Here is a 17,479-nt window from a genome sequence, read left to right on the forward strand (position 1 = left end):
TACATATACAAATATGTATGTCTTTTAAAAATTCAAAGGATTGTATGCCAAGTCTTCTATTTGGCACTTACTTTGCACATTTATCTTGAAAATCTGCATTAGTTCATTCATTCATTTATTAAACAGATATGTACTGAGTCCTAAATATTGAACAAGCCCTGTTCAAGGTTCTGGGGTACAGATATAGTCCATATTCTCATAGTGTTTATATTCTGGAGAGGAAACAAACAATAAATATGTAACCAAGTGATACATATTTTCCAGTTAGTTTAGATGCTAAGAAGAAAAATAAAACTGGTAAAGGATGAAAGAGGAAAGAGCAGGGTGACACTATTTGGAATGGAATCTTTGGGGAAATCATGTGTGAAGTGATATTTGATCAAGGACATGAATAACGAACTGAGATTAAGATTTTCAAATATCTGAAAGTAGTGTCTTCAAGGTAGACTCTTCAAAGAAGAGAAAGTGCAAGGCCATGAGGTTAGAACAAGATGGAATGTTTTAGGAACACTAAGAAGGACAGTGTGACTGAAGCAGAATAATTATGAGGGAGGATACCATTTGAAGGAGGAGATATTGGAGAAGTTGATGGGGCCAGTTTTAGAACCTATTGGACATCCTATGGAGTTTGCATTTTATTCTTATGCTGAGAACTCATTGAAGAGTTTGGAGCTGGGGAATGACATGAGATATGTAACATGATCTGATTGCTCTAGAAGAAGGCATCAGTACATGCAATCAATGAATTAAATAAAATTTATTATTTTACTTGCTTATAATTAGGAGTGAATCTTTAACTTTAATTAACTTATATTTTATCTTGGGTGAACAGTAGCTGCTTATAAGTTTAGAATTTGTCTCTTCAACCTGGTTTATATTATCTTGCCATTATTAAAGAGAATTAGGTTTTAACACTTCTTCATTAAATATAGCAGAGGAATGAGTTTTTCTGTGTGAGTATCCCAGAAAATTAAATATTACCCTTACTCTAAGTAACAAGGTTTTTTAACCACCCTCAGTGATTATTATAAAACAAGATCTTCCATTTTCCTAATTTTGTAAACCAGAAACCAGGCACATTATTTAACATTTTTTTGATGCCTCAGTATCCTCATTGTCCCTGCCAATTACTGCTAGTCATTGTACTCTACTAAGATACGTTGATGCTTTCAGAGAAGTATATTGTATGTTTTCCTCTACTCTAAATGGGTGAATTGCTTTCTTGGATTCTGTGTCTGCTTTTTATAATTTATTAATTTATCTATTAATCAAGTATTTGAGAATTTTCTATATACCAGACTCACTATGAGAGATTAAGGATGTAACAGTAAAAACATATAGCTCCATTAGCTGTTATTTCTTGTCACTTTCTTATACCCTTTTTCAATCACATGTAATAATCATAAAATATTAGAGCTAGAAACAGACCTTAAATAACAGAGTCCAATCCTATCACTTTATAGATTAGCAACTCAAGCCCCTTCAGTAGCTCCTTCATTATTCTCTTTTATGTTTTACTTTCTCTATAGACTAGACAAATACCTTTCTATTATAATGAACAATGGTGTAGGAAGTGTTCCATCTTTAATGTTTTAGTCCCACCAACGAAATCCTACCAGCTTACTATTAAAGAAATACAATTAGGAATAGATATGACAAAATTGGTCAGAGGCTGTGATACTATCTTCTGAACAGTCATCTTAACAGAATTTTTTTTAAAGATTTTAGTAATTTAGTTGACAGAGAAAGAGACACAGCAAAAAGAGAAAACAAAAGCACGGGGAGTGGGAAAGAATGAAGCAGACTTTCCACTAATCAGGGAGCGAGATGTGGGGCTTGACCCCAGAACCCTGGGATCATGACCTGAGCTGAAGACAGATGCCAAATGACTGAGCTACCCAGGCACCCCCAGAATTTTTTTTTTAATTTTATTTTTAACTAATCTCTACACCCATTGTTGTGCTCAAAGTTACAACCCTGAGATCAAAAGTCATATGCTCTACCCACTAAGCCAACCAGGTGCTCCTGAAAGGAATTTTTGAATCAACACATTATTACACAGGTAACAATATTTAGGCTTTTCTTTTGCTCCTTCCTAGTAAACAGGGTCAGAGAATTTATTTTCTGGGGCGCCTGGGTGGCTCAGTTATTTGGAGTCTGTCTTTAGCTCATGTCATGATCTCAGGGATCATACTGGGATTGAGCCCCCATCAGATTCCCTGCTCAAATGGGGCACATGCTTCTCACTTTAGCTGCTCCCCGCCAACTCCTGCTTGTGTTTCCTCTCTCGCTGTGTCTCTGTCAAATAAATAAATAGAATCTTTAAAAAAGAAGAAGAAGAAGAATTTACCTCCTGTGTGCCTTATTCAGCATCAGATAGATGTCCACTCTTTCACTTGTCCATGTTAGGAAAGAAAACTGGCATTATGTATTGATGTAGGGAAAACTTCATTAATCCCTGAAGACATTAGTATATTTGAAGATAGACTAATTTTTCACAGTTTGGTGATCCTGTTGACCTTAGGTATTTTTATTAAGAAAATTATTTTCAGGCATTTGTTTTGAAAAAGTCCAGATATGTGTGGTACTTTAAAAATTAAGATGGATGTCTTTCTTAAAATTTGTAACAAGTTGTAAAACAAAGTTGTATTTGAGATTATACTACTTAAATTCCTTTATATCATTGTCAGTATTTCTCCTTGAAGTATTCCTTGAGTGAGACCTATTGCCTTCTAAAATACCTTCAGCAATTCCCAATAAACTTCAAAATAAAACCTAAACTTGATGGCCTTGTATTCATGATCTTTCAAATCTGGCCTCACTCTTATCTAATTATATCTTCTCAATGCAACTTCTCCTTTCCCTTTTATTCTGTCCAGCTGCATTAGGATGCAGCAAAGCTTGGGACACCTGGATGACTCTGTGAGTAGAGGTTGCAATTCTTGATCTCAGGGTCATGAGTTCAAGCCCTAAATTGAGTGTAGAGATTACTTTAAAAAGAAAAATGTTTTAAAGAAGACTGAGCTAAATTGAGCATCTCTTTAGATGCTGTAGATAAAATTGCAATTAGCTAAAACTAAACAGCTAAAAGAAATGAGGTTTAAGCAAATTGACCATGCAGCCTGTTATGTCCTCTGCACAAGCTGTTTCTTACCACAGGCCTTTGGACTTGCTGCCTAAAATACTCTTGTTGCAGAGAGTTTTTCAGTTTCTGTAGAAAGTCACTCAGCTAGACAAGCTTTTCTCAACTGCCCCATCTAAAATAGGAACCCCCATGTATACTCTTGCCCTCTATTCTGGGATCCAGAAAAATTCTTACCTCATAGAAGGCACTCAATAAATATTTATTGGATATATAACTGATTTCCCACCCTGAAATGCTTTTTTATCATAGTTAATAATAACCATCCTTCAGCTCTCAACTCCTGTCACTTCCTCTAAGTTCCCCGCCATGATAATCTTATGTAAGACTATTAGCCTTTACCTTACCAGCTCCTGTCACAGTTACACCTTTACATAATTGTGTCATTATTTTATTAATACCTCTTTGCCTCACTGCATTGTATATAATAATAATAATCGTGGCAAACACTAAGTGCATATTGTGTGCCAAGCAGCGTTCTAAGTTCCCACCACAGCTCTGTGAGGTAGGTATTATTATTATTAGTCCCACTTTACAGATGATGAAATTGAGCCAAAAGGAGGTTAAGTAACTTTCTAACACAGTCAGTAAGTACTAGAACTGGGATTTTAACCTAAGGTAGCTGGCTCTAACATCTAATAGTTTGCATATTGAATCAATTACTTAATTAACAAGAGATCCCATCTAATCTTTAGATTCTAAGGTCTATTTCAAAATAATCACCTGAAGTCCTCTTATACTTGTTTATCTATTTCATTTGTGTGTATTTTATCTATCATTGGGGTGTGAAAAGTCTATCATTTGAGGTCAAAGCATTGCTCAATATTCCTAAGAGCTTTTAGTCGTGTGTTTGGAGATCAGTTTTTGGTATAACAAGGAATATGGGATGCTACCAACCTATAATAGAGGTCATAAATGCTAAACATCTTCTAATACATGTAACAGTTCCAAACAAAGAAGAATTATCCTACCTAAAGTGCCATCATGAGCCCGTTGGGAAACACTGAAAAGATGAATCAGCGTCTTTGGCAAGAAGAAACAGGAATGGAGGTAGATAGGGAAGAGGGTAGATAGGCATTCATTGAATGCCTTGATACACTTAATACTTTTTTTCACTTTTAGCCTTCACAGTGCTTTGAGGTTTCTTTTATACAAATAAGAAACTGGGATTCAGTGAGGTTAAGGAAGTCGTCTAAGGTCATAGAAGGGAGGTATAGGTGCTTTGTGAAACATAGAAGCTCAAGAATGAAGAAGAGCAGAGTAGTAATTCATCTGGTACTTGACTGTTAGAGTCCAAGTAACCATCCTTCCTTCTTCAGTGTTCTATTTTTGGAGGACAGAGTCTAAAAAAGGAGTGCCATGTCCAGTGTCTCCTGCTTTTAGATTACTTTGGCTTTATTTGAATTCTTTCCAAAAGTGTATGGTTTTATGACATATTTTAGCTTCATTATTGTTGTTATTTATCCCATTTAAAAAAAACAAAATGGGGGCACCTGGGTGGCTCAGTGATCTCAGGGTCCTGGGATCGAGCCCCGGACTGGGCTCTCTGCTCAGCAGGGAGCCTGCTTCCCCCTCTCTGTCTACCTGCCTCTCTATCTACTTGTGATCTCTCGTTCTATGTCAAATAAATAAAATCTTTAAAAAAATTTTTTTTAAAAATTAAAAAACAAAATGTCTTTTTTTAACCTTTCTTCCGCCTCCACCATACCATTCCTTTGCTTACTTTTGCAGTAGTATCTCCTGTATTCAGAGTCTTCTCTCATTCAGGTTTTTGTACCACCATTCCCCCAAAACTGTTCTTCCCGTTGACTTCTTTGTTACTAAATCCCATGGTTACTTCTTAGTCTGTACTTTACCTGTTAGTAGTATTTAACATAATTGATCAACCTATTCTCCTTGATTTAAAGATTCCCCCAAAATCTTAATGCCATCTGAAGCATTAAGACTCTGAGAACTGACTTTACTTTTTTAACTTGGGTTTCAACTGCCTTGACATTTCCACCTGGACGTCTATTAAAATTCTCAAATTTAAGAAGTCTAGATTTCCAACACTCAGATCAAGAACTTTGGAGTTGTTCTTGAATCCTATCTTTCTCTCATAGTCCATATCTATCAGGAGAATCTATTATCTTTACCTTCAGAGTATTTCCCGAATCTGACTACCACCATGGTCTGAGTCGAAAATCTCTCCTATCTGTACTACTTCAGTGTTCTAATTAGTCTCCATTCTTACAGTACGTTATCTACACAGCAATGAGAATGATCAGATTATATCACAAAACAAAACAGAACAAAAAAATCACACACAAACACAAGACCCTGGTATGTCTCTTCACCTAAAGTATAAGTCAGAAGTCAGACCCTGGGCTTCTACTTTGTTTCAAACACCATAGGTAAACTATATAGTCACAGCAAGGCTACCCAAAAATCTAGCTTTCGCTTTTGTGAGAGTTTCAGCATTATATTAGTTTCGCTTATGGTAATGAACAGCAAAAGATCTTTCAGAATCACCAAGGTAATAAAGAGAGAAACTTGGCTCATGAACTGTTTTCAGTAAAAGTGATCTTGGCTGCAAGTCTCTTGGCAGTAGAAATTGATATACCTAGGCTCATCTCTACATGTATCTCACAAACCCATAGGGTTAAAAATAGTTCCAAGAATGCATTTAGCCCAGGTATGAAGTTGATGAAGATGGCATATACACCATGGTGTATTCAGAGATCCTAATCTGCTCTGTAATGATGTAAGTCCAGGGTACATCAATGATACTAGGTTTAAAAATTATGATCTGGGGTGCCTGGGTGGCTCAGTGGGTTAAAGCCTCTGCCTTTGGCTTAGGTGATGATCTCAGGGTCCTGGGATAGAGCCTGGCATCAAGCTCTCTGCTTGGCGGGGAACCTGCTTCCCCCTCTCTCTCTCTCTGCCTGCCTCTCTGCCTACTTGTGATCTCTGTCTGTCAAATAAATAAATAAAAATCTTATTAAAAATAAAAATAAAAATTATGATCTGATGCTCAGATTTCTTCACATAAAAATAAAAAGTAAAGATAAACAAAGATCAATAGTTTGGAAACCACAGCTCTCCAGAAATTAATTGAGAATCTAAAAGTTTTAACTAAGAAAAAAAATTTAAAACCTTTTAGATTTTCTAATTTATTTATTCATCAAATATTTATACAGTCTACCTTGTGCTGGGCACTGTTTTAGGCTCTGGAAAAACATCAATAAGCAAAACAGATTTTAAAAAATATCCATGTCCTTAAAGAGTATATAGTTTAACTGGAATAGAGAACACAAGAAATAAGTAAGAAGTATATATTATTTGAAGATGGTACTTTGGTAAACAATAGAGCAGTATAAGGATAATTAGGGATTAGATTGGCAGCAACATTTGAGCAAGGACTTGAAAGAAGTAAGAGTCACGCAGGTATTGAAGGAAGCACGTTGCAATGGAGAGAATGGTTGGTAGAAAGAGTGCTTGGTGGGTTAGTTGGAATGGAGAGAGCAAAGATCATAAACCATGAGGTGAAAATGGAGACTGTTTAGAAAACTTCAGCTTGTTATCTGAATAAAATAACCATTGGAAGGTTTTGAACCAAGGAGTGAATTATGTGTGTCTATGTGTATACATTTAAATATATTTCCAGGGTGCCTGTGTGGCTCAGTCGTTAAGCATCTGCCTTTGGCTCAGGTCATGATCCCAGGGTCCTAGGATCGAGTCCTATGTCTGGCTTCCTGCTTGGCAGGAAACCTGCTTCTCCCTCTCCCACTCCCCCTGTTTGTGTTCTCTCTCTCTCTCTCTCTCTCCCTCTCTCTCTGTCAAATAAATAAAAACCTTAGAAATATATAAATGCATCTATTTATTTATTTCCAGGTAAGTGGAATAGAATTAATAGGAATGGAATAGAATTAGTACTTTTTTTTTTTTAATGAACACTATATGCCAGTCGTATTATATACAATAGAACTTATATTAATACTTTACTTTCCTTTTTAATTGCAGAGAAATATTCAGGCATTCATACAAACAGGGGAAGAAAGATAATCAACAATGTCTGTCACTGAGGAAGACCTGTGTCACCATATGAAAGTAGTTGTTCGTGTGCGTCCAGAAAACACAAAAGAAAAGGCAGCTGGATTCCATAAAGTGGTCCATGTTGTAGATAAGCATATCCTAGTTTTTGACCCCAAACAAGAAGAAATTAGTTTTTTCCACGGAAAGAAAACTGCAAATCGAGATATTACAAAAAGACAAAATAAGGATCTCAAGTTTGTATTTGATGCAGTTTTCGATGAAACTTCAACTCAATTGGAAGTTTTTGAACATACTACTAAGCCAATTCTTCGTAGTTTTTTGAATGGATATAATTGCACAGGTAATTGTTTCAGTCAGAGTTTAATTTTTCCATCTGATTTCAGTTTTACATTAGAATGGACATCTACTTTGCCCATTCTAAACATGATCAATTTTAAGGTGCTTATTTGCTAAAAATTATAACGTTAAATAGAATTTCACTGTAAATATAGACTTTCTTTGAAAATTAGGCTTCATATGTAACATATAATTTGTGAAACATTCTCTTCCAAAGTCTTTTTATGATCCTGATAGACAGTTATCTTTTCAATTTTCCTATGTTATTAAACCACATGGGTATTTCAACCAGATTTCTCACAATTTGTATTCACTAATATTCCCTCGCTTACCTATACAGCTATCGATCCCTGGGGAAAAGCTGGACATTTCTGAACACTGCAAGTTTCTTTACAGAATGATTTTTTTTTTTTTAATAGTACCTTGGAAAAAAAGCTAAAAGCCCATGTTAATTGAGTATCATATGTTATTTTAGTATATCTTTAGCCCAGAAAGCATCTCTGGTGCTCTGGATAGATCTATAGTAATTTGCCTTTCAAAATGGCCATGTTGATTTCCTAGAAGAAGATCCAAAGGCCAGTTAATTCAATACTTAAAAGGTAGCTAAGACCATAATTTATATCTTATTTTTGTAATTACCACCATTTACAACGTTTTCTTTAAGATGACCCTAAAATTGTAACATGTTTCACTGTCTTTCACTGACTCATTCAGTTTTATTACAGAAGACTTACCCTCTTGGTCAAATAAGAATAGAATGTGCTTTATTGATTAGAATTGCTATGATTCTCATTTTTAAGTTTGTATTCTTTTCCTCATTCATGAAACTCCATACTATTTACAGAGATTTAAATTTTTCTTGACTCCAAATGAAAAAAATCTCCACCAAACTAATACTGAATCTGTTTCCTTCTTGGCTTTATTTTGTATTACTATCTAGCTGTCTTAAGACTTCTTATTGTACTACTAGCTTGTATAAAATGAAAAGAATGAAATATGTCAGTTTAATTGATTCCACTGAAAAGTATTTTAGTAGTTAATATTTGGTTTAACAGAGCGATTTAACTTATAAAAATAGTTTTACCTGTAATAATATGAGAACTTAATGGTTTTATATTGTGTCAAGTATTTGCCATAAGTAATTCAGAGTAGCTTTTTGTTTCGTTTTGTGTTTGAAGAACATATCACTTTTATGTTATACTGGAGAGAATCATGGAAACAAACTAATTTGCCTAAAACACAAATTTCATAAGGAAATTTTATAAATGACTTCTATTGGAATTCATTATTCAGCAAACTTGTAGTTTGTATCTGCTTTGTGCCGGTGATTTGCTAGCTGAAGGATACACAGCTTCAGCCTTAGTGGAGCTCACAGTTGGAAATATAGTGTGATACATGTTAGAAGTATATATAGCATATACTGAGGGCTCAAATGAGGGAGTAGATGTTTCTGCCTGTGACAGAGAAGACATGGGAAAGTAACATTTATGCTGAATATTTAGAGCAGGTTTAAGTATTCCAGCTGGATCAAGTAGAGGAAGTCTTCAGTGGAAAGGCAGTGGCATAAGAAAGAAACAGCACATGCAGAGAACCTCACAAATCTAGCATCCCTAGACGACTGCAAGGAACAAATAGGCTGGGGGGAGTGCCTAATAATATTCCAAGGCAAAGAATACAAACTTTCTCATGTAGGACTGTTGAACAATTAAGATTTAACATATTCAGATTTTGTTTTCATAAAAAGAAAAACTACAAAATTCTGATAGATGGATTAAAGAAGATTGAGACGAGATAAGGAAACTGGTAACTGATGAATCAAAATTTGAACAATTGGTGTGGAGGAGAGGGAGGGAACAGAGGGGAGGATAGTACTGTTAACCAGAATACAGAATATAGGAGAAGAGTGGATTTGTGCTAAGGTTTTAAGGATAAGACTCTACATTAATTTTGGATCTCTTGAGTTTAAAGTTATGTTCAGAATATTCAGATGGAACTATCCACTAGACCGTAGATATAGTAATGTTGTATATCATAATAAAGAACTTTGATCCCTTTTTATAAAAACTCAGTGCTTGCATATGGTGCTACTGGAGCTGGGAAGACCCACACGATGCTAGGATCAGCTGCTGAACCTGGAGTAATGTATCTAACAATGTTAGACCTTTATAGATCCATGGATGAAATTAAAGAAGAAAAAGTATGTAGTACTGCAGTTTCTTATCTGGAGGTAAGTTGACAGAACCGTTCTTTAGGTTAGTCAATAGTTGAGAAACCATTAAGAAGTTCCGGGGCGCCTAGGTGGCTCTGGGTTAAGCCTCTGCCTTCAGCTCAGGTCCTGATCCCAGGGTCCTGGGCTCAAGCCCCACATCAGGCTCTGCTCAGCAGGGAGCCTGCTTCTCCCTCTCTCTCTGCCTACTTCTGCCTATTTGTGATCTCTCTCTGTGTGTGTCAAATAAATAAATAAGTAATTTTAAAAAAAAAGAATTTCCATGGCCCATTCAAACTTCTCTGTCATTAAGAATTTTCTTATGAATATGTAAAATCATTAAAATTCCTGCTCTTAGGTATTTGTTGCACATCTTATTCTTTTTTTGTTGAGTATTTTGTTTTGGCCTAATTTCTGATTAGTAAAATTAGCAAAAAGAACTTCCAGATACCCTTCACCCAGACTCATATGTTAACATCTTACTACCTTTGCTTCTCCCTCTATATATGTGTATTTCTTTCTTCTGAACTGTTTAAGTTACAACAGGATATTTTCTTAAATAACCACTGAATAGTATCCAAATCAGGAAATTAACAATGATAGAACACCATTACCTAATCTATAAATCTTAATAAGATTATGCCAATTACTCTGATGATGCCCTTTATTGAAAAAGAAAATCTAAGATCATAAATTGCATTCAATTGTTATTTCTCTTTAGTCTCAATTGGATTTTTTTCTGTATTTTATGTCACTGTCATAAAAACCCTAATTTGGTTAGTTAGTCAATAGGTTATGCACATGCAGAAACACAATCGAAGTAATGTTGAGTTCTTATAGTATCATATCAGGAGGCTGGTATAGTTAGTTAGTCTGATTACTGGCTGTGTTAACTTTGATCTGTTCCATTATGTTGGTTTTGGCAGAGTTAGTGCAGAAACTATAAAGATACTACTTTACCCCCTTATTCCTCAAATTTTCATCTGTTACTATTGACATCCATTGTTGATTCATGCCTAAATCTATTATTATTATGATGGTAGATAATAGTGATATTTAAATTCCATCAGTTCATCTACATTTATTCCTTGGCTTTCTACTGTATGGAAGAACTTTCCTTTCCTTTATTATATCAGTGTGGATTCATAGGTTCTTAACATTATTTAGTAGCTTATAATCCTTTTCCCTATTTATTTATATGCTCAAATTATGCTGGATTTGGCCCGTCAAGGCTTCTTCATGCCGTCTCTTGTGTCCTCATTCTTTGAGGACTTCTGCTCACTTAGTAATAGGTGACATTTGAAAAATCATAACTAGGAGATAGGCACACCAACTTTATATTCAGATAGTGTTTCAGATACCAGTAAAGAAACAAATCCATGATTTTACTGCCTATTTGGGTAGCAGAGAAAAAATTTCTGGTAGTCCCAGCTCTCTTGTTGACAACTTTATAGTTTGGTTCCTACTGAGAAAGCTTCTTCACATTTCAAAAATTGATTAAGGTGTGTATGTTGCTAAAAATTTTCTTGTGTACAGAACTTGGAAATAAAAGAGAAATAAAACTCATTTTCTATAGTTAAGTACTGAAAAAAATTGCTTTGAACTTAATTGGGTAAAGAATATGGCACTATTCTTTAGTTTCTCCTTATATCCTTTTATAACTGGGCGAATTTTGAAGGTTGGTCATTTTTATAATGTGTTTAATTGTTTTTTCTTTCTTTTAATCTGCCTTCATTTTATTAATGGTTAGGCAATGTCTAATCTCATCATTTTCCACTTGGGCTGTGCACAAGAGTTGGCTATGGAGCTTTTTAAAAATAGACATGCCGAGGCCTCAACCCTTGGACATTTTAATTTAACAGGTCTGGATTGTGACTGATGTATCTGTGTTTTTTAAAAGTTCCCAGGTGATTCTGATTTGTAGACTGGCTTGAGAATGGTTGTTCTAATTTTGTATTTTGTATGATTGAAATGGGTAAGGAGAAGTATTTGAAAAGTAACTACTGCTTTTCAAGAAAATAACAAAAAATTGTATCTTCATATTTTACTACTTTTAAAAGTTTCTTATATTTTAAATCTTACATTTAAAAATGGTTATCATTCAGTAGAAAATCTTACCAGCAATGAAGTATCACTACAGGCTATTTATTAGAACATAACTTACACGATAGCCTGACAAGATAGCCTTACACTTACAGGCTATCTATTAGAACATAACTACACACGTGTATAACTTACACGAAATAATTCTTAAAGCCTAAAACTGTATGCTTTTTTAAATCTTATCAGTTGTCATTTGGTTGGCAAGTAGAAAATTAAGTACCTTTAATAAAATCATCAAATCAGATCAATAGTACTATTTCTATGCATTGTTTATAGAAATTACTAAAAAAGAGTTGCTGAAAAATTACTAAAAAAGAAATTGCTTTACAGAAATTACTAGGAAAAAAAATTACCAAAGACCTACAATACAGATGTGTTTTTAGTGCCATGTAATAGAGTGAGGAAATCAGGACTCCCATCCCTACTCTGCTGTTACTTTTGTGACCATGGCCAAATTACTTAACCTCCTAGGGCCTTAGTTCCTAAGAAAGTGGTGGGGGAGGGTCCTGTTATAGGACTTATTAAGAATTGCATATTAGATTTAATGTGATTAAAGGATAAATGAAATAAATACTGTCGATCCTTGAGTATGGGTTTTAACTCTTCAAGTTCTAAAATTTAAAAAGTTTCGGCTATTGGGACATCATGAAATAATAAACTATCTTCAGTGAGAACCATGCCACCTCCATATAACTTACTGGAATTTCCCAAGACCATGTGTCCCAATATATTTCTAGAAAATAGGAGAAGGCAATTCAAGCTGTCTTATTTCTATTTCACCATAATCGTCAAGTTAGGAATTATGGAGAGAGGGTGTAATGACTCTACCTTTAAATTTCAGTTGCAAACTTAGGTAATTAAACTCTTCTGTTTTCTCAAATGGTAGGAAATTAATGGCAACATGAGATAGAAGGGGTGAGATGGTGCAAATAAGTTGCTGCTTAGGTTTAAGATGTAATTCTAATGCAACCTTAAATCAGCAACACGTGTGATGTTGTCACTATTATTTCAACCTCAGTGCTAAAGCAGTTTTTTGTTTTGTTTTTCCTTAAGGTATATAATGAACAGATTCGTGACCTCTTAGTAAATTCAGGGCCACTTGCTGTTCGGGAAGATGCCCAGAAGGGGGTAGTCGTTCAGGGGTTGACTTTACATCAGGTATGTTTATAAATTTTTTTTCCTTATTGTAATAACAAGTGTGGTTATTTAGCCATTTATTCATTTTCTGTTGTGTTCAAGAAAGAAGAAAAGTAATAAAGTGCAGAGTTAAAAGAATCAGAATATACCTTCAATATCATTTTGTTTTCCTTTCAAATAGTTGAATGAGCCTTTCTTTTTGTTGTTTTTGGGTAAGGGGGTTGGGGGCTTTTTTCTTTTTTTAGTGAGGGCGAGAGCTCCAGGGGAGGGGCAGAAGGAGAAGGAGAATCTGAAGCAGGCTCCACACCCAGCACGGAGCCTAATGCGGGGCTCAGTCTCACAACCCTGAGATTATGACCTGAGCCAAAATCAAGAGTCTGACGCTTAATTGACTAAGCCACCCAGTCACTCTAAATGAGCTTTTCTTTTAAAAATCTTCTTGCAAATTTAATACTCTGTATTCTGCTTAATACATGTATATTTTATCTCCTCCAAAAGATAAGATTCTATATTTTATTTCTTATATAACACCAGGCAAAGTAACATTGATCCTTAAACAACATGGGTTTGAGATGAACAGGTCCACTCATATGCAGATTTATTTTTATAAATACAGTACACTATACAGTGGCTAACTGAACATAATAAAATACAGTATAGCACTGTAAATGTATTTTCTCTTTCTTATAATTTTCTTCATACCATTTCCTTTTCTCTAGCTTCATTTATTGTTAGAATACAGTATATAATATGTGTACTATACAAAATATGTATTAATTAATTAGTCATATAATCAGTAAGGCTTGAAGTCAACAGTAGGTTATTAGCAAAACCTTTGGAAAGTCATAAAGTTCCATGTGAATTCTTAATTGCCTGAAGGGGAAAGTTCTGTCAGTGCCCTGACATTCTGTCAGTACCATTGTTCAAAGGTCAACTGTATATCATTTGCTTAGTTCTATATAGGAAATACTTAATGGGATGCAATTTGTAGAATGCATTTTTACCTTTAATTTTATCTTTAAAAGTCTTTTTTTCTTGTTGAGAATTTACTAAAGATTTTAAAGGTAGATGGCTATTTTTATGTGGGTTTTTTTTTTTTTTTCACTTAAACTTCTCTAGCCCAAATCCTCAGAGGAGATTTTACAGTTATTGGATAGTGGAAACAAGAACAGGACACAACATCCCACTGATATGAATGCCACATCTTCTCGTTCTCATGCTGTTTTCCAGGTAACAGACCATTAAACTATTGCTCTTAAAATTGAATTTAAAATAAAGGCAAATTCATGTGGGTTAATTTTCATATATGCAGAGAAAATCCTTTCAGCTGTGGACTTCTTCCTCAGCATATCCTTTATTTTGGAGCTTTGAGAAGATTTTATCAAGAATATTCAGAATTGAGGATATATAAATCAGAAGTATAAATTTTTACTGTGTGAAGATACAGCATAATAAGGTGGTAGCATTAAAGGGTGTTTTCCCTTGTGTTTTTAAAAGTGAAAATATTTAATCTTTCCTAAAGACGTTATATTCAGAACAAATCTTCTCTTTTTGGGTATAGATTTACAGAAGCAAGAGATTCTGATTCACTTTTTTAAAAATTTCATCATAAGGACCTTGCAAGTAGTTGCATTTTTTAAGGACATTGATTGCATTGACATTGTATTTCTTTTAGAAATACATTTCCAGAAAGTGTTAAAGCATATGTTAGTAGCTATTATTTTCTTTGTTTTCTAGTCCTGTTAAAATCCAAATTATTTTATAGTTTCATTCTGTATTATACTCGTGTAAAGCAACTTACAGTAAGAAATTGATATAGTAGAAAGAATTCATATCTGAGGCAGTCAAGTCATTCAGAAAGTCACCAGTCCATAAAACTTTATTAATCCTTTCTGTTTTTTCCACTGACTCTTCATTTATCAGTAGCCATAAGAGAAATGTTTATCTGTGACACTGAAATTTCCCCAGAATGCATTAGACCCTGCCCTATAAGAAATACTAACAAAGATCTTTATAATGGAATAATCTTAACCAATTTCTTTTAAGTTTGCCACTTAATTTATTTCAGTTGAACTACAAAGTAGCATTCAATAAATGATGCTTTACTCTAATGGACTAAAAATGAGAAGTATATTTTACTAATTTTTTATATGAGACATTTTCTTAATTATAGTTACATACAATACTTTTGGGAATTAGAATACACTTAATCTTCAATTTGGGTCAACATTCAAATTCAGCTTTCCTTTAAGAGCAGTTTCTGGAGACATGCAAAGCTTTCTGATCACAGCCTTTAGTTTTTGGTTAGGAACATTATTTCTAAACTACCTGTGCCCCTACCACCACCCTCCAATAAGTCTGTGATCTGGCTCAGGGGTTACCAGAACACAAATGGCAGTTGTTTTGAGCCTCTATCAGATCAGAAGTTATTTGCCGTTTGGTACACATATAGGAAATCTTTTCATCTTCCAAGTTTTTTTCAACTTCCATAATTATTTCAGATATTCTTGGATATCAGTCAGATTATTAAACTTGTTCAGTTTGTTTTTAAAATGAAAATAATTTTGATATCATATTCTTTTAAAAATAAAGTACATGTTCCCTTTTAATTTTCTTAAATCGTATCCTCATTTTTCCTATTCTTCTATAATTTCAAAAAGATTTATTTGCGGCAACAAGACAAAACAGCAAGTATCAGTCAAAATGTACGAATTGCCAAGATGTCACTCATTGACCTGGCAGGATCTGAGAGAGCCAGTACTACCACTGCTAAAGGAACCCGATTTATAGAAGGCACAAATATTAATCGATCACTCTTAGCTCTTGGGAATGTTATCAATGCCTTAGCAGACACAAAGGTAGGTACAATATGTTTATTTATTTTAAGTATTTTGAAATAATTGAAATATGTGTAATTCCTAGGAAGATACTACTTAAAATAATTTTGCTTCAAAGGTCTGTTATAAATCAAATTTCAAGAATGTATTAGTAATATTTGTGTTCCAAAGCAAAGACTATAGGAAGCCTATTATATCAAAAAAAACTATGTTTGGTTTGGTTTTAATTTCCAGTTTTATAATCACAATTTGTTGAAAGAAACATATTGAATATCATATTGATAGATTTTATGGTACTTTCTCATAACTTATGTTAAATCTGATTATTAAAGTGGCCATTTAGTGATCACTACACAACAAGCATAATTGAATTGGGATGACTACAAAAACTAAATTTTGTTTTGATTAGTATTTTATATACTATAAATTTGGGTTAAATAGTAAGTGTTTTGATTTTTCTTAGGAAGAGGGTCTTAAGATATAAAATATAGTTAAATCACCTTATAGGGTAATGTATATGAGACACCTTTGGGGTATTTAAAAATATTTTATATCTACTCTATGCCAGAGTGCTTACTAGAACACAGCATATTTGATAACTTTTGTATTGGTAAAAATGACTTCCTTTTTTTTTTTCTTTTAATTAAAATGCGATCATTGATTTAAGTTCAAGCCACATTCAAGCTTTAAGAAATCTCTATATTTAGGAAAATAGAGGTCAACAAGTGCTAGGAAAATGTTGTATTTTGAATTAATAAAAGTATATTAAAATGATTTGGAAAGTCTTTTTAAAGAGGCAAAAGGCAAGTTCCTGAAATCACATAAAGATTACAAAAGCAAGATGTCTTTCATATTCTAGGTTAAAATCTCAAACATCTAAGTGGACAGTATGGTATAGAGACTGGTTTTCTAAACTTAAGCCATTTATAGAATTTTTTCCATACCAACTTAATTTTTTTTTTAAGATTGTATTTATTTATTTGACAGATAGAGATCACAAGTAGACAGAGAGGCAGGCAGAGAGAGAGGAGAGAAGCAGGCTCCCTGCTGAGCAGAGAGTCCCATGCGGGGCTCAATCTCGGGACCCTGGGATCATGACCTGAGCCGAAGGCAGAGCCTTTAACCCATTGAGCCACCCAGGCACCCCGATTTTTTTTTTAATATTTTATTTATTTATTTGACAGAGATCACAAATAGTCAGAGAGGCAGGCAGAGAGAGGAGGAAGCAGGCTCCCTGCTGAGCAAAGAGCCCAATGCGGGGCTTGATCCCAGGACCCCAAGCCCATGACCTGAGCGGAAGGCAGAGGCTTTAACCCACTGAGCCACCCAGGCGCCCCCCGATTTTTTTTTAAAGATTTTTTATTTATTTATTTGATAGAGATAACAAGTAGGCAGAGAGGCAGGCAGAGAGAGAGGAGGAAGCAGACTCCCTGCTGAGCAGAGAGTCCCATGCGGGGCTCGATCTCAGGACCCTGGGATCATGACCTGAGCTGAAGGCAGAGGCTTTAACCCACTGAGCCACCCAGGCGCCCCACGGCATCCCGATTTTTAATAATTAACTCCTATTGAGTCATTTATAAGTCCATGTTTAATACATGTCTTGTATATGTGAAATCATTTTAAGTTAACACCAGCAGTGCTCATTGCACACTGGAAAACACTGTTAGGATGGAAAGTATAGTA

The 17,479-nt window shown here is 34.5% G+C and overlaps 1 protein-coding gene across 2 annotated transcripts in view; it reads left to right on the forward strand.

Annotated features, from left to right (window-relative positions):
* The window catches only part of KIF18A (kinesin family member 18A), an 80,475-nt gene that overhangs the window by 2,637 nt on the left and 60,359 nt on the right, over positions 1 to 17,479 (forward strand). For both annotated transcript variants that reach the window (XM_004755896.3, XM_045066107.1), the window contains 5 exons: positions 7,145 to 7,517; positions 9,583 to 9,740; positions 12,876 to 12,980; positions 14,079 to 14,189; positions 15,620 to 15,817. In XM_004755896.3, coding sequence (XP_004755953.1) covers positions 7,193 to 7,517; positions 9,583 to 9,740; positions 12,876 to 12,980; positions 14,079 to 14,189; positions 15,620 to 15,817 — 897 coding nt within the window. In that variant the 5' untranslated portion in view covers positions 7,145 to 7,192. The remainder of the gene's footprint in view (positions 1 to 7,144; positions 7,518 to 9,582; positions 9,741 to 12,875; positions 12,981 to 14,078; positions 14,190 to 15,619; positions 15,818 to 17,479) is intronic.

This window comes from Mustela putorius, unplaced genomic scaffold (assembly GCF_011764305.1).
Source record: "Mustela putorius furo isolate JIRA1106 unplaced genomic scaffold, ASM1176430v1.1 tig00003859_pilon_pilon_pilon, whole genome shotgun sequence".
Taxonomy (NCBI): domain Eukaryota; kingdom Metazoa; phylum Chordata; class Mammalia; order Carnivora; family Mustelidae; genus Mustela; species Mustela putorius.